Source organism: Dryobates pubescens, chromosome Z (assembly GCF_014839835.1).
Source record: "Dryobates pubescens isolate bDryPub1 chromosome Z, bDryPub1.pri, whole genome shotgun sequence".
NCBI classification, from domain to species: Eukaryota; Metazoa; Chordata; class Aves; order Piciformes; family Picidae; genus Dryobates; species Dryobates pubescens.
In genome coordinates this window covers 924491-941933 of record NC_071657.1, presented here as the reverse complement: position 1 = coordinate 941933, position 17443 = coordinate 924491, and the positions used below count along the sequence as shown (strand labels likewise).

At 54.5% G+C, this 17443-nt stretch overlaps 1 protein-coding gene across 1 annotated transcript in view; it reads right to left on the bottom strand.

Moving 5' to 3' along the window:
• Window positions 1-17443, bottom strand: part of MYO5B (myosin VB) — a 255509-nt gene that overhangs the window by 64675 nt on the left and 173391 nt on the right. Inside the window, exons 22-23 of the mRNA XM_054178698.1 lie at window positions 14291-14530; window positions 7554-7793 (exon numbers count right to left, since the gene is read on the bottom strand). Coding sequence (XP_054034673.1) covers window positions 7554-7793; window positions 14291-14530 — 480 coding nt within the window. The remainder of the gene's footprint in view (window positions 1-7553; window positions 7794-14290; window positions 14531-17443) is intronic.

The following is a 17443-nucleotide window of genomic DNA, read 5'->3' as shown; positions in this document are numbered from 1 at the left end:
TGTTCCTGAGCCCAACTTGCTGTCTTCTGAGACTAACCTCCCTGTTCCTGAGGCTAACTTGCCTTCTTCTGAGCTTAACTTGCCTATTCCTGAGGCTAAATTGCCTTCCTCGGAGCTTAACTTGCCTTCTTTTGAGCTTACTAGACTGTTCCTGAGCCTAACTTGCCTGTTCCTGAGGCAAAGCTCCCTGTTCCAGAGGCTAGCTTGCCTTCTTCTGAGCTTAACCTGCCTGTTCCTCAGCTTCACTTGCCTGCTCCTGAGGCAAAGCTCCCTGTTTCAGAGGCTACCTTGCCTTCTTCTCAGCTTAACTTCCCTGTTCCTGAGGCAAATTTGCCTTCTTCTGAGCTTAACTAGCCTGTTCCTGAGCCTAACTTGCTGGCTCCTGAGGCTAACCTCCCTGTTCCTGAGCCTAACTTGCCTTCTTCTAAGCTTGACTGTTCATGAGCCTGACTTGCTTTCCTCTGAGATTAACTTCCCTGTTCCTGAGGCTAACTTGCCTTCTTCTGAGCTTAACTTGCCTGTTCCTGAGGCTAAATTGCCTGCTCCTGAGCGTAACATGCCTTCTTCTGAGCTTAACTTACCTGCTCCGGAGCCTAACTTGCCTTTTTCTGACATTAACTTGCCTGTTCCTGAGCCCAACTTGCCTACGTCTGAGCTTAACTTGCCTATTCCTGACCATAAATTGCCTGCTCCTGAGGCTAACCTCCCTATTCCTGAGGCTGACTTGCCTTCTTCTGAGCTTGCCTGTTCCTGAGCCTAACTTGCCTTCTCAGTTTAACATGCCTGCTCATTGGGCTATCCTCTCTATTCCTGAGCCCAACTTGCCTTCTTCTGAGCTTAACTTGCCTGTTCTTGAGCCTATCTTGCCTGCTCCTGAGGCAAACCTCCCTCTTCCTGAGGCTAACTTGCCTTCTTCTGAGCTTAATATGCCCGTTCCTGAGGCTAAATTGCCTTCTAATGAGCTTAACTTGCCTGTTCCTCTGCCTAAATTGCCGGCTCCTGAGGCTAACCTCCCTGTTCCTGAGCCTAAATTGCCTACTTCTGAGCTTGACTGTTCATGAGCCTAACTTGCTTTCCTCTGAGATTAACTTGCCTGTTCCTGAGGCTAACTTGCCTTCTTCTGAGCTTAACTTGCCTGTTCCTGAGGCAAACTTGCCTTCTTCTGAGCTTAACTTACCTGCTCCGGAGCCTAACTTGACTTTGAGCTTAACTTCCCTGTTCCTGAGCCTAACTTGCCTTCTTCTGAGCTTAACTTCCCTGTTCCTGAGACTAACTTGCCTGCTCCTGAGCCTAACTTCCCTGTTCCTGAGGCAAACTTGCCTTCTTCTGAGATTAACTAGCCTGTTCCTGAGCCTAACTTGCCTGCTCCTGAGGCAAACCGCCCTGTTCCTGAGCCTACCTTGCCTTCTGAGCTTCATTTGCCTATTCCTGAGCCTAAATTGCCTGCTCCTGAGGCTAACCTCCCTGTTCCTAACGCAAACTTGCCTTCTTCTGAGCTTAACCTGCCTGTTCCAGAGCCTATCTTGCCTGTTCCTGAGGCAAACTCCCCTGTTCCTGAGCCTAACGTGCCTTCTTCTGAGCTTAACTTGCCTCTTCCTGAGGCTAACTTGTCTTCTTCTGAGTTTAACTTGCCTGTTCCTGAGCCTAACTTGCCTTCTTCTGAGCTTAACCTGCCTGTTCCAGAGCCTATCCTGCCTGCTCCTGAGGCAAACCTCCCTGTTCCAGAGACTAACTTGCCTTCTTCTGAGCTTAACTTGGCTGTTCCTCAGCTTAACTTGCCTGCTCCTGAGGCACAGCTCCCTGTTTCAGAGGCTACCTTGCCTTCTTCTCAGCTTAACTTGTCTGTTCCTGAGCCTAACTTCCCAGCTCATGAGGCTAACCTCCCTGTTCCTGAGCCTAACTTGCCTTCTTCTGAGCTTAACTTGCCTATTCCTGACCATAAATTGCCAGCTCATGAGCCTAACTTCCCTGTTCCTGAGGCAAACTTGCCTTCTTTTCAGCTTAACTAGCCTGTTCCTGAGCCTAACTTGCCTGTTCCTGAGGCTAACCTCCCTCTCCCTGAGCCTAACTTGTCTGTTCCTGAGGCTAACCTCCCTGTTCCTCAGCCTAACTTGCCACTTCAAGGGATTAACCTCCCTGTTCCTGAGCCTAACTTGCCACTTCCTGAGCCTAACCTCCCTTTTCCTGAGCCTGACTTGCCCATTCCTGAGCCTAACTTGTCCAACTGATGGAAACAGAAAACAAACCCTGCAAAATATCCTGTTGGGGTTTGGGTTTGTTTGGTTTTTACTCATTTAACTACCTCTTTATTAAAAATAAAGGGAAGCCAGACCACCTGTCACAACCAGAGGGCTGGAGTGCCACTGGTAGCAACTGAGCCATGCCATTTTGCTCATCCTCAGGAACTCTGATGTTCCCTCAGAACCCAAAGCCCCACCACATCACCAAGTGAAAACAGCCTGCTGCTGTCAGGGAAGAGAACAAACTGACACATCATCCCAGCAGCATGCCATTCCACGGGCTGGCTGCAGCACACCCTCCACCCACAACTCAAAAACCCAAACAAACCAGCTGGAAACACACAAAGTCTCAAGGTGCCAGAAAAAAAATCCTCAACACTATGGACACCAAAACAGTTCTGAGTGCCCAAGAATGAGAAAAAGCGTTGGGAGTCTGGAGACAGAGAGCACCTCACAGTCTGAGGTATGCAGAGCCAGTGGTGGTGTGAATGTGCTGAAAGATGCTCTTCAGCGTCTTCATTGATGATCTGGATGAGGGCATTGAGTCCATCAGCAGTAAGTTTGCACCAAGCTGGGGGCAAGAGTTGATCTGCTGGAGGGCAGAGAGGCTCTGCAGAGGGACCTGGACAGGCTGGGCAGATGGGCAGAGGCCAAGGGCAGGAGATTGAACACATCCAAGTGCCAGGGGCTGCACATTGACCACAGCAACCCCAGGCAGTGCTACAGGCTGGGGGCAGAGTGGCTGAGAGCAGTCAGGCAGACAGGGACCTGGGGGTGCTGGGTGATGGTAGGCTGAGCCTGCAGTGTGCCCAGGGGGCCAAGAGGGCCAGTGGCATCCTGGCCTGCATCAGGAAGAGTGTGGCCAGCAGGAGCAGGGAGGTCATTCTGCCCCTGTACACTGCACTGGTTAGGCCGCACCTTGAGTACTGTGTCCAGCTCTGGGCCCCTCAGTTTACGAAGGAGGTTGAGCTGCTGGAAGGTGTCCAGAGAAGAGCAATGAAGTTGGTGAGGGGTTTGGAACACAGCCCTGTGAGGAGAGGCTGAGGGAGCTGGGGTTGCTTAGCCTGCAGAAGAGGAGGCTCAGGGGAGACCTTCTTGCTCTCTGCAACTCCCTGAAGGGAGGCTGTAGCCAGGTGGGGGTTGGGCTCTTCTCCCAGGCAAGCAGCACCAGAACAAGAGGACACAGTCTCAGGCTGAGCCAGGGGAGGTTTAGGCTGGAGGTTAGGAGGAAGTTCTACACAGAGAGAGTGATTGCACATTGGATGGGCTGCCTGGGGAGGTGGTGGAGTCACCATCCCTGGAGGTGTTCAGAAGGAGACTTGATAGGGTGCTTGGTGCCATGGGTTAGTTGATTAGGTGGTGTTGGATGATAGGTTGGACATGATGATCTTGAAGGTCTCTTCCAACCTGGTTTATTCTATTCTATTCCTATTCCTATTCCTATTCTATTTCTAATCTAACTCAGGCTTGATTTTACCATTTTGCACCAAAACCAACCTCATCCCATCCCTCCTCTAACATCTTTATCAGTGATCTGGGCGAGGAGATCAAGGGCACCCTCAGTGAGCTGGCAGATGACACCAAGCTGGACAGGAGTCTTGATCTGCTTGAGGGCTGGGAAGGTCTAGAGAGGAACCTGGATCAGTGTGCTGAGGTCAAGGGGATGAGATTCAACAAGGCCAAGTGCTGGGCCCTGCACTTGGGTCACAACCCCATCAAAACTCCAGGCCTGGGGCAGAGTGGCTGGAAAGACCTGGGGGGTGTTGGTCAACAGCCACCCAAAAATGAGCCAAGGTGGCCAAGAAGGCCACCAGCATCCTGGCTTGGAACAGCAATGGTGCGGCCAGCAGGAGCAGGGCAGGCATTGTCCTCCTGTACTCAGCACTGGTGAGGCTACACCTTGAGTGCTGGGTTCAGTTCTGGGCTCCTCACTCCAAGAAGGACATTGAGGAGCTGGAGCAGGGCCAGAGGAGGGCAATGGAGCTGGGCAAGGGTCTGGAGAGCAGGGCTGGGGAGGAGCAGCTGAGGGAGCTGGGGGTGCTTCGTTTGGAGAAGGCTGAGGGGAGACCTTCTGGCTCTCTACAGCTCCCTGAAAGGAGGCTGGAGCCAGGGGGGAGTTGGTCTCTTCTCCAGGGGTATAAGTGATAGAACAAGAGGAAATTGCCTCAAGCTTCACCAGTGGTGGTTTACGTTGGACATTAGAAGAAACTTTTTCACTGGAAGGGTTCTCCAACACTGGCAAAGGGCTGCCCAGGGAGGTGCTTGAATCCCCATCCCTGGAGGTGTTTAAGGGACACAGAAACATGGTGCTGAGGGGCATGGCTCAGCCTCAGCCTTGGCAGAATTAGGTAACTGTTTGAACTCATGATCTTAAAGGTCTTTCCCAACCAAAATGATTCCAGGAGTCTGTGAGAGAGGTCTTCTCTGTGCTCCTGCTGACAAGCAACGGAAGGAAGCAACTGAAATGGGAGCCTGCACTGCTCAGTGGAAATGGTTTATAATCAAACCTTTCATTGTCTCAGTGAAGTACCCAGCCTGTGCTCTGCTGTAGGCACCTCCACAGCAAGGGGAAGCCTTTCCTTTCTTTTCTTGCCTTTTGGAAGCACCTCACTGGTCATTAAATCAACCTTTCTTCTAAGTGCTCACAGCAGACTTGCAATGAGGAGCAAAGAGAAGCAGTTCGTCCCCAGCTGCATCACCTTCAAAACCAAGCTTGCTGCCAGGCTCTGAAAGCCTCTGCTGCAACCAGCAAAGGAACTGAGCCCTGAGCCAAAAGGGAACCTCTCACTGAGGGCTGGAGAAAAGAAAAACCCCTGATTTCATGTCTCTGTGTGGGTGCAACACACAAGGAAAGAGCAGCCTAACAGCTCTTGATCCAGCCAAGAGACAACACATCTACAGGCTGATCATCCTTTTAAGCAGCTCAGCAAAAAAAAATCACATTTCAGCTGAGTGAGTTGCTCAGGGTAAAGCATCCTGAACACAGAGCCAAAGAATCACTGAATGGGTGAGGTAGGAAGGGGTCTTTAAAGCTCATCTAGTCCAAGCCTCCTAAAGCAGGGTGCTCAGAGCCCAAGCAGCCTCCCCTGGGATGCTGCATCCCAGGCATGGGGCAGCTCCCACCTCTCTGGGCAGCCTGGCACAGGCTCTCACCACCCTCAGCCTCAAACATTTCTGCCCTCTCTCCACTCTCCATCTCCCTCTGGCACTTCAAACCATCACCCCTTGGCCTCTCACAACAGCCCCTGCACAAAACTCTGTCCCCAGCTTGCTTCCAGCCCCCTTCAAGCACTGCAAGGCCACCAGAAGGTCTCCCTGGAGCCTTCTCTTCTCCAGGCTGCCCAAGGCCAACTCTCTCAGCCTGGAGCCTCCCAGCAGAGCCCTTCCAGCCCTGCCAGCATTGCTGTGGCCTCCTCTGGCCCTGCTCCAACAGCTCCCTGCCTGTGCTGAGCACTGCAGAGCTGCCCCAGCACTGCAGGGGGGGTGTGAGCAGAGCCCAGCAGAGGGGCAGAATCCCCTCCCTGCCCCTGCTGCCCACACTGCTGGGGATCAGCCCAGCACAGGGCTGCCTCTGGGCTGGCAGTGCTCAGTTCCAGCTCTGCACCCCCCAGCACCCCCAATTCCTGCCTCATAGTCCTGACAGCTTCTCATCCAGCCTCAACATCTGAGAGCTATCCATAGTGGGAAGCTGTTCAGGGCAGGTGCTGCTGAGGGAGGTGACTCAGAGGATCCTCACCTGGGCACTCTTCCACAACAGTAAAAACACAGCTAATTCCACATTAATTAAAAAAAAAATAATCAAACAAGCCAAACAGAAACCAAACACCTCCAGAAGTGACTGAGGTTCAAGGCTGCCAGACAACAAGCACCATTCTGGACTCCTCCTCTCAGTTTTGGGTCTAATGATGGCAGCACTGCACCACCTCCACTTTAAGATACAGACAGCATGGGAGTTTAGTCTACATGATAGCTCCAGGCTCTATGAAAGCTCACAACCACCAGCTTAGATCCTGCTGGAGCTGTGCCTCTGCCAAGGAGGGATGAGTTGGTCCCCACACAGGTCACACTCTGTATGCTCTGATCCTTGAGGAGGGGCTTTTAACAAGGGCATGTAGTGACAGGGCAATGGGTAACAGATTGGAACCAAAAGAAGGGAGAGTCAGACCAGATACAAGTGAGGAAGTTCTTCACTGTGAGATCTGCACCAAAAGAAGGGAGAGTCAGACCAGATACAAGTGAGGAAGTCCTTCACTGTGAGACACTGGCACAGGTTGCCCAGAGAAGTTATGAATACTTCTTCCCTGGCAGAGTTCAAAGCCCAGGGTGGAGGGGACTTTGAGCATGCTGATCTAGTGGAAGAGTCACTGCTCAGGGCAGGAGGGTTGGACTAGGTGACCTCTAGAAGTCCCTTCCAACCCACACCAGTGTATGATACCTGCAACACCAGCCCCTAAGACCTCTTGTCTGGTAGAAGCCATGCCCTCATGTCCCATTCCAGGCTGAGCTGAGGAGGGACAATCTTCTAACACTGACAGCCTGCAGCAGCCTTCTCCAGTGTTTTTCTTTACATGCCAGGAGGAACCACTCTATGGACAAGGAGCTCTGGCATGGCCATGGGTTTTTAAGCTTCCTTATTCCCAGACAGCTCTGAATTCAGGGAGGTTCTTGGTGGCTGGCAGTGCAGAAGGCATCAAAACAGAGCATCCTCCTGACAAGAGGCAGTCCCTGCTCCTAGAGAGGTGTCCACCTGCCCTATGACCTGGTTAGAAGGCAAAGTGTAGGGGTATTCAGTGCCAAAAAAGGGGGGGAAATTGCAATTAAAGAATAGAAATTAATTCTTTCCCATAAAGTTGGTGAAGGGTCTAGAGAACAAATCTTAAGAGCAGCAGCTGAGGGACCTGGGGTTGTTTAGTCTGGGAAAAGGAGGCTGAGGGGAGACTTCATTGCTCTCTACAACTCCTTGACAGGAGATTGGAGTGAGGTGGGGGACTGGTCCCTTCTCCCTGTTCTCAGGTTGACAGGAGGAGAGGAAATGGCCTAAAATTGTGCCAGGGGAAGTTTAGGTTGGAGATCAGGAACAACTTCTTCACTGCAGGAGTGGTCAGGGACTGGCACAGGCTGCCCAGGCAGGTGGTGGAGTCCCCATCCCTGGAGGTGCTCAAGAAACCTGTGGCCATGGCCCTTTGGGACATGGTTTGGTGGCCATGGTGGGGTTGGGTTGTCAGTTGGACTGGATGACCTGAGAGGTCTTTCCCAGCTGAAACAATTCAGCAGGACCACCCACCCATCAGGAGCCAGGACAAATGGACCTACCTTCCTCAGCAGGTCCTTCTCCTTCACGTAGCTGTCCTCCACCACCTTCCTCTCGCCCTGAGCTTTCTGAAGCTCCAGATGGAGATGCTCCATCTCCTCCTGCAGGCTGACAAGCTGGTTGCCATCCCCCTGCTGGCTCTGCTGATACTGCACCAGCTCCTTCTTCAGCTTCTCCACCTCAGAGGAGTGGGCTGAGGCGAGTGTGGAGAGCTGCTCGTTCAGGAGTTTGTATTCCTTGTTCTGCAGCCAGCAAGAGAAAAGGAAAACAAGAGAAACAATGAGATCAGCACTGAAGGCCTAACAAAAGAATACAGAATCATATGGAATTAACCAGGCTGGAAAAGACCTTTGAGGTCACCAAGTCCAACCTATCACCCAGCACCATCTGATCAACTCAACCATGGCACCAAGTGCCTCAGCCAGGCTCTTCCTGAACACCTCCAGGGATGGTGACTCCACCACCTCCCTGGGCAGCACATCCCAATGGCCAATCTCTCCTTCTGGGAAGAGTTTCTTCCTTATATCCAGACCAAACCTCCCCTGGCACAGCTTCAGACTGTGTCCTCTTGTTCTGGTGCCTGGGAGAAGAGACCAACCCCCACCTGGCTACAACCTCCCTTCAGGCAGTTGTAGAGAGCAAGAAGGTCTGCCCTGAGCCTCCCCTTCTCCAGGCTGAAGTAAGCACTAAAAATGCTGGATCATGGTGGGGGACACTCTTCTGGTAATTAGTATTTCCAGGCATGTGCTCATCATTAATTAATACAGGTTCCAAGCAGGGTGGCTTAGAGCAGTTGGTTTGCAACATCTGGTGGGGGAGGCAACCTGGAGAGATGTGGACAGGCTTGGTCAAGGAGCTGAGGCTGAAGGTATGAGATTCAGCAAGGCCAAGTGTTGAGTGCTGCACTTGGGCCACAACATCCCCATGCAGCATTACAGGCTTGGGGCAGAGTGGCTGGAGAGCTGCTGATGGAGAAGGACCTGGGGGTGCTGGGAGACAGACAGCTGAAGATGAGCCAGGGTGTGCCCAAGGCCAAGAAGATCAATGCCAGCCTGGCCTGGATCAGCAATGGTGTGGCCAGCAGGAGCAGGGCAGGGATTGTGCCCCTGCACTGGGCACTGGTGAGGCCACAGCTTGAGTGCTGGGTTCAGCTTTGGGCCCCTAACTCCAGGAAGGAGCTTGAGGGGCTGCAACAGGTCCAGAGAAGGGCAGGAAGGCTGGGCCTGGTTTTATTCCCAATGAATGGAATGGAATGGAGTGGAGTGGAGTGGAGTGGAATTAACCAGGTTGGAAGAGACCTTTGAGATCATCAAGTCCAACACCATCTAATCAACTAAACCGTGGCACCAAGTGCCTCATCCAGGCTGAGGGATCCTGCTAGTCACAGACAGTTCATGCAGTGAGTTGTGGCTGCATGAGCACTAACTTAGTTGCCAGCCATAGAAGTGTCTCAGGCAGCTGAAACACACACACTGAAAACAACAACAGAAGAACACCCCAAGCCCCTCACTTAGCTGAGAAGCACAATAAAAAGAAGATCACTGGTCCCATGAGGCCAGAAAAAAAAAGTGGTCCAGGGCAGACTATTTCACAGCAAAACCAGAGTTAAATCTTTCTTGCCTGTGCAAGAACAAACCCCTCAGCTGATCTGGAACCAGAACTAAATCCCCCCAGCCCCAGATGCTGCAGTGGGTGAGCTGAGGCTGATGTGAAAACTAAATCCCCCCAGCCCCAGATGCTGCAGTGGGTGAGCAGAGGCTGATGTGCAAACTAAATCCCCCCAGCCCCAGATGCTGCAGTGGGTGAGCTGAGGCTGATGTGCAAACTAAATCCCCCCAGCCCCAGATGCTGCAGTGGGTGAGCAGAGGCTGATGTGCAAACTAAATCCCCCCAGCCCCAGATGCTGCAGTGGGTGAGCTGAGGCTGATGTGCAAACTAAATCCCCCCAGCCCCAGATGCTGCAGTGGGTGAGCTGAGGCTGATGTGCAAACTAAATCCCCCCAGCCCCAGATGCTGCAGTGGGTGAGCAGAGGCTGATGTGCAAACTAAATCCCCCCAGCCCCAGATGCTGCAGTGGGTGAGCAGAGGCTGATGTGCAAACTAAATCCCCCCAGCCCCAGATGCTGCAGTGGGTGAGCTGAGGCTGATGTGCAAACTAAATCCCCCCAGCCCCAGATGCTGCAGTGGGTGAGCAGAGGCTGATGTGCAAACTAAATCCCCCCAGCCCCAGATGCTGCAGTGGGTGAGCTGAGGCTGATGTGCAAACTAAATCCCCCCAGCCCCAGATGCTGCAGTGGGTGAGCAGAGGCTGATGTGCAAACTAAATCCCCCCAGCCCCAGATGCTGCAGTGGGTGAGCAGAGGCTGATGTGCAAACCAGAGGCTTGAATGCTTTCAAAGCAAGATCTCCTCAGGGGCACAGGGAGTGCTGCATCTCTCCACTCATGCCTGAGCTGAAGTAGCAGAAACAGAAGAAACCAAAACCCAGACAAACATTTTCTTCCATGATTAGTCATGAAATTAACATCACTGCAGGTTGGCTGTGAGTATTTCTTATCTTTAACTGGGGTGTTTGGAAGGTGGTGTTTATGGATGAGCCAGGAGTGAAATGGATGCTGCAGGGAAAATAGGATGTGACAAACTGAGAAGAAAGTCCCCTGGAAGGGGGCTCATGAGCACATCCAAAGCATCCCAGGCCTGTAAGGGTGGTTAAAATTAGCTCACTGGACGTGCTGCCACCAGCAGTAGACAGCAGTGGTGCTGGCCTGCAGAAGACACACACAAAACATCAAAGCACCTCCTTCAAGAGGCACTGCACAGACTTGGAGGGAGATCAAAACTGAGCTCCAGCTCATTATTTCTGCCTGCCTAAAAGCTCTTCACGTCTCCTTCCCCAAAGCAGACCTTGCTGGCACCTCAGAATCCATGACAGGAAGGTCAGCATTCACCAAAGACTGGGTTCTCTTCACTCTTCCACACCCACACTCCTCCTGGAGCTAGCATTGGTTCAGCAGACCCAGTGCAGAGGTTCATGCTCACTGCACAAGTCCAGCCCAAACCACAGAATCATGCAAGTGTTGGGCTTGGAAGAGACCTCTGGGGATCTCCCACTCCAACCCCCCCTGCTCCAGCAGGGCACCCACAGCAGCTTGCCCAGCAGCACAATGCCCAGGGGGGGTTGGAAGCTCTCCACACCAGGACACTCCACAACCTCTCTGGGCAGCCTGCTCCAGCCCTCCAGCACCCTCACCACAAACAACTTTCTCCTCCTGCTCACATCCAACCTCCTGGGTGGCAGTTTGTGCCCCTTGCCCCTTGTCCTGTCCCTGGGCACCACTGAGCAGAGCCTGGCCCCAGCCTCTTGCCCCCCAGCCTTTCTCTCTTGCTGAGCATTGCTCAGCTCCCCTCTGGGGCTGCTCTGCTCCAGGCTCCACAGCCCCAGGGGCTCTCAGCCTCTGCTCCTCACAGAGCTGCTCCAGGGCCCCTCAGCATCTTCACAGCCTCTGCTGGACTTTCTCCATCAGTTCCCTGTCTCTCTTGAAGTGGAGGGCCCAGAACTGGACACAATACTCCAGATGTGGCCTCACAAGGGCAGAGTAGAAGGAGGAGAACCTCCCTCTGTGACCTGCTGGCCACACTCTGCTCACAAAAACATGGACCTGAAGTGACTTGTCCAAATCAATTCCACCAAACCCTCTCCAGAAGAAGGCTCACATCAGACAGGTTTCTGATGTGCCAATATGCAGAAAACCTTTATGCCTGAGGTTGTTTGGGGCTTGGTTTTTTTTTGCTCCCAGGCTGTGGTATACCTGCAGGCAAGCAGGTGTTGTGAAAACCAAACACCACAGTTTAGGGCAGATTCTACTGGGGTGAGCACATTGGAGCCAGTGATGACCAGAGAGAGAGAGGTCAGTGTAAGGCAAACCCTTGGCTGTCGTGACTATGAAGTAGCTAAGCCAAAGCAGAGTCATTCCTCATCATCTTCACAGGCAAAGGACCCCTGGTGTCATGCAGGGGGAGATTTACAGTGGCACAGGAACCATGTGTGATGTGTAAGTGCTCCTGAGCACATCCCAGACACAAACTGCTATTACTAAACAGCACAGGGGGGCTGGAAGCAGTTGATGCTTAAAGTCCCTTCCAGCCCAAGCCATTCCATCTTTAGGCAGGCATCCCAACCACCAGAGAATGATTCCCCTGCCTGTAAAAGGGCATTTTAAGGTTACAGATGGATGAGAAGTTCCTGACTGCTCTCAGTGGATACAGCTGGGGCCTGCTCAGCATTGTTTATACTCATTCCTGAAGTGTTCTGTACAGCACTGGGAAGTAACACAGAGGGTATTGGTCAGAGTAACATCTGAGTAGGTGGGGAAGTGCACCCTCAGCAAGCAGTTTGCAGATGACACCAAGCTGAGTGGAGCAGTGGACACACCTGAGGGATGGGATCCATCCAGAGGGCCCTGGGCAAGCTGGGGAAGTGCCTTGTGTGAACATCATGAGGTTCAACAGGGCCACGTGCAAGGTCCTGCCCTTAGGTCTGAGAACCCCCAGTATCAATCCAGGCTGGGGGATAAAGGGCTAGAGAGCAGCCCTGTGGAGAAGGCCTTGGGGGTGCTGGGGGTGCAGAGCTGGCCATGAGCTGGCACTGAGTGCTGCCAGCCCAGAGCCAGCCCTCTGCTGGGCTGATCCTCAGCAGTGTGGGCAGCAGGGGCAGGGAGGGGATTCTGCCCCTCTGCTGGGCTCTGCTCAGACCCCCCCTGCAGTGCTGGGGCAGCTCTGGAGTGCTCAGCACAGACAGGGAGCTGCTGGAGCAGGGCCAGAGGAGGCCACAGGACAACACCAGAGAGGCACAGCAGCAACAGCAGGAACACAGCTCTGAGAGGGAAGGACAACACCAGAGAGGCACAGCAGCAGCAGCAGGACCACAGGTGAGAGGGAAGGACAGCACCAGAGAGGCACAGCAGCAGGACCACAGCTGTGAGAGGGAAGGACAGCACCAGAGATGCACAGCAGCAGCAGCAGGACCACAGCTGTGAGAGGGAAGGACAGCACCAGAGAGGCACAGCAGCAGCAGCAGGACCACAGGTGAGAGGGAAGGACAGCACCAGAGAGGCACAGCAGCAGCAGCAGGACCACAGGTGAGAGGGAAGGACAGCACCAGAGAGGCACAGCAGCAGCAGCAGGACCACAGGTGAGAGGGAAGGACAGCACCAGAGAGGTACAGCAGCAGCAGCAGGACCACAGCTGTGAGAGGGAAGGACAGCACCAGAGAGGCACAGCAGCAGCAGCTGGACCACAGGTGAGAGGGAAGGACAGCACCAGAGAGGTACAGCAGCAGCAGGACCACAGCTGTGAGAGGGAAGGACAGCACCAGAGAGGCACAGCAGCAGCAGCAGGACCACAGCTGTGAGAGGGAAGGACAGCACCAGAGAGGCACAGCAGCAGCAGCTGGACCACAGGTGAGAGGGAAGGACAGCACCAGAGAGGCACAGCAGCAGCAGGACCACAGGTGAGAGGGAAGGACAGCACCAGAGAGGCACAGCAGCAGCAGGACCACAGGTGAGAGGGAAGGACAGCACCAGAGAGGCACAGCAGCAGCAGCAGGACCACAGCTGTGAGAGGGAAGGACAGCACCAGAGAGGCACAGCAGCAGCAGCAGGACCACAGCTGTGAGAGGGAAGGACAGCACCAGAGAGGCACAGCAGCAGCAGCAGCACCACAGCTGTGAGAGGGAAGGACAGCACCAGAGAGGCACAGCAGCAGCAGCAGGACCACAGCTGTGAGAGGGAAGGACAGCACCAGAGAGGCACAGCAGCAGCAGCACCACAGCTGTGAGAAGGAAGGACAGCACCAGAGAGGCACAGCAGCAGCAGCAGGACCACAGCTGAGAGGGAAGGACAGCACCAGAGAGGCACAGCAGCAGCAGCACCACAGCTGTGAGAGGGAAGGACAGCACCAGAGAGGCACAGCAGCAGCAGCAGGACCACAGGTGAGAGGGAAGGACAGCACCAGAGAGGCACAGCAGCAGCAGCAGGACCACAGCTGTGAGAGGGAAGGACAGCACCAGAGAGGCACAGCAGCAGCAGCAGGACCACAGCTGAGAGGGAAGGACAGCACCAGAGAGGCACAGCAGCAGCAGGACCACAGCTGTGAGAGGGAAGGACAGCACCAGAGAGGCACAGCAGCAGCAGCAGGACCACAGGTGAGAGGGAAGGACAGCACCAGAGAGGCACAGCAGCAGCAGCAGGACCACAGCTGTGAGAGGGAAGGACAGCACCAGAGAGGCACAGCAGCAGGACCACAGCTGTGAGAGGGAAGGACAGCACCAGAGATGCACAGCAGCAGCAGCAGGACCACAGCTGAGAGGGAAGGACAGCACCAGAGAGGCACAGCAGCAGGACCACAGCTGTGAGAGGGAAGGACAGCACCAGAGAGGCACAGCAGCAGCAGCAGGACCACAGCTGTGAGAAGGAAGGACAGCACCAGAGAGGCACAGCAGCAGGACCACAGCTGTGAGAGGGAAGGACAGCACCAGAGAGGCACAGCAGCAGGACCACAGCTGTGAGGGAAGGACAGCACCAGAGAGGCACAGCAGCAGCAGCAGGACCACAGCTGTGAGAGGGAAGGACAGCACCAGAGAGGCACAGCAGCAGGACCACAGCTGTGAGGGAAGGACAGCACCAGAGAGGCACAGCAGCAGCAGCAGGACCACAGCTGTCCGGGCAGACCCTGGCACGCACCTGCTCATCGATCTTCCTTTGCAGCTGCACCACCTTGTTCTCCATGCCAATGTTGAGCTTCTTGAGGTGCTGTGCCGAGCGAGCTTCGATCCTCAGGGCCTTCAGCTGCTGCCTGGCCTTCATGCGGCGGTAGCAGCACTGCAGGATGAGGGCGGCCGCCCGCAGCCGGCGGAACCGCGTCCGCGCCAGCCAGCCCCGGGCGAACCTCTGCAGCACGGTGGCCTTGTGCTCTGCCAGCACCTGCAGGGGAGTGGGCAACACAGGACAGTCACTGCTTTGGCTTGCAACGTGGCACTCAGAGCCTCTGCCCTGTCATCTTATAGAACTGTAGAACTGTCAGGGCTGGAAGGGACCTCAAGGCTCAGCCAGCCCCAGCCCCCTGCCATGGGCAGGGACACCTCACACCGCAGCAGGTTGCTCACAGCCACCTCCAGCCTGGCTGCAAACACCTCCAGGCAGGAGGCTTCCACCACCAGGGAGGTTGTGGATGTCCCTTCCCTGGAGGTGTTCAAGGCCAGGATGGACAGGGCCTTGAGCAATGTGTTCTACTGGAAGGTGTCCCTGCTATGGTCTGACTGCTTCCCCCTCCCCATCTTGGTCAGCAGCTCACCAAGACAGCCCCAGCCATGATGACTCAACATGGAATCACAGAATTGTCAGGGTTGGAAGGGACCTCAAGGCTCAGCCAACCACAACCCCCCTGCCATGGCCAGGGACACCTCACACTGCAGCAGGTTGCTCACAGCCACCTCCAGCCTGGCTGCAAACACCTCCAGGCAGGAGGCTTCCACCACCTCCCTGGGCAACCTGTGCCAGGCTCTCACCACCCTCATGGGGAACAACTTCTTCCTCACAGCCAATCTCAATCTAACTACTTCTATTCTCCTCTTAAGCAGAAGTGTCCTGGGAAGTGCAGGGGGTGATGGGTGGAAAGACAGGCTGTTATTTTGTGTCCCCTTTCACACATGGGAAGGGAGAACTTCAACCTTATCTCTCATGGGAAAGTTCTTCAGAGTGGTTTCTCCAGAGAGGTTGTGGATGCCCCCTCCCTGGAGATGTTCAAAGCCAAGTTGGATGAGACCTTGAGCAGCCTGGGCTAGTGGGAGGTGACCCTGCCCATGGGTTGGAACTGGATGATCTTTAAGGTCCCTTCCAACTCAAAGCATTCTGTGAATCTATGAATCCAACTCCTACACCCAGCTGCTCCAGGCATTAAGGCTGTTCAGCTCTGAGCAGCCTGACTTTCAACCAGCTTCTACATCCTGTTAAGATGATGGGTTGCCTTGAATCTCTAGAGAGCTTAAATGCTGGACCTGGTGGCTGCCCTGCACAGGCTTCTGATTTGAAGAGCGGATGTGGGCTGCAGCAAGAGAAGTGTGGCCAGCAGGGCCAGGGAGGTGATTCTCCCCCTCTGCTCAGCTCTGGGGAGACCCCACCTGGAGCACTGCCTCCAGTTCTGGAGTCCCTATGGCAAGAGGGATCTGGAGGTGCTGGAAGGTGTCCAGAGAAGGGCCACAAGGATGAGCAGAGGGCTGCAGCACCTCTCCTGTGAGGACAGACTGAAGGAGTTGGGGCTCTTCAGTCTGGAGAGGAGAAGGCTCTGAGGTGACCTCATTGTGGCCTTCCAGCATCTGAAGGGGGCTACAAGAAGGCTGAGGAGGGACTGCTCAGGATCTCAGGTAGTGCTAGGGCTAGGGGGAATGGAATGAAGCTGGAGGTGGGGAGATTCAGGCTGGAGGTGAGGAGGAAGTTCTTCCCCATGAGAGTGGTAAAGCCCTGGAATGGGTTGTCCAGGGAGGTGCTTGGGGCCCAGGCTCTGGAGGTGTTTCAGCCCAGGCTGGACGAGGCTCTGGCCAGGTTGATCCAGTGTGGGGTGTCCCTGCCCATGGCAGGGGGGCTGGAACTAGATGATCCTTGTGGTCCCTTCCAACCCTGACTGATACTATGACACTATGTGAAAAAGCAGTGGCAGCACAAATTCCTGACCACCAGCATCCAGCACAGCCCTGATCTCCCTGGCCAGCTCAGCAGGTGCCCAGGTAACCTCCATCATCTCCAGGGGCAGGCCTACCCCTCCTAGCTCATCACCACCTCTGACTCCTTCAAGCATCATGGAGTTATTTAGGCTGAAAAAGGCTTTGTAAGTTGAACCAGAATCCAGACTATCCCTGTGACCACAGCTAGGCACACATTTAAGTGACTACCAAAGTCAGGCTGGATCTGAGGAGCAGACAGAAGATTGCCCAGAGCTGCTCTCAGCTCCTCGATAGATGATTTCTCACTGTACCACTTGCTGCCATCAAATCTTTCCTTCCTTGCTTTCAGCTCCTGGTCTGACACAGAAAGCTAATGGAGAGCACTAATTAAAAAGGGATTTCTATCAATGAATGACTTGCAGCCTTCCATGACAGACCCTATTGGTCTTCCCACCGTGCTGGAAAGGGCACCTGCAGCACAGCTCAGACACAAGTTGGGTTTGCCAGGGAGGTTTTTGCAGAGCCTGGGCGAGCTCAAGTGACATTTCCAGATTTCCACAATGCCTCCCAGCACCTGAGTGACTAACTCCATTTAGCTGCTCCACTGAGGTGCCACTGCCAGAATCCTTTCTGCTTGTGTGGCTCTAAATGGCCCTCACCATGGGCTCTCCAGAAGCACCAGAGGCAGTCAGCTTCAGAAAACATCACAAGGGCCACAGCAATAAATACATCACTGCTGTGCCAGTGGGAATGGATTGGGTTGGAGGGGACCTTAAGAGATCATCGAGTTCCAACCCCCCCTGTCACAGGCAGGGGCACCTCCCACGAGAGCAGGCTGAGCAAGGTCTTGTCCCACCTGGCCTGGAACCCCTCCAGGAAAGGGGCATACACAGCCTCCCTGGGCAACCTGTTCCAGTGTCTCCCCACCCTCACTGTCAAGAATATCTCCCTAATCTCCAGTTTAAATCTGCCCTCCTCAGCCTGCTCTAGCATGAGGGGTCCGTGCCCATGGCAGCAGGGTTGGAGCTGGATGATCCTTGAGGTCCCTTCTAACCCTAACAATTCTATGATTCAATCCATTGACAGGATGAGGGGCAATACAAGCCCTTGTAAACAGTCCCTCCTCTGCTCTCCTGTAGCCCCCTTCAGGTACTGGCAGGCTGCTCTGAAGGCCTCC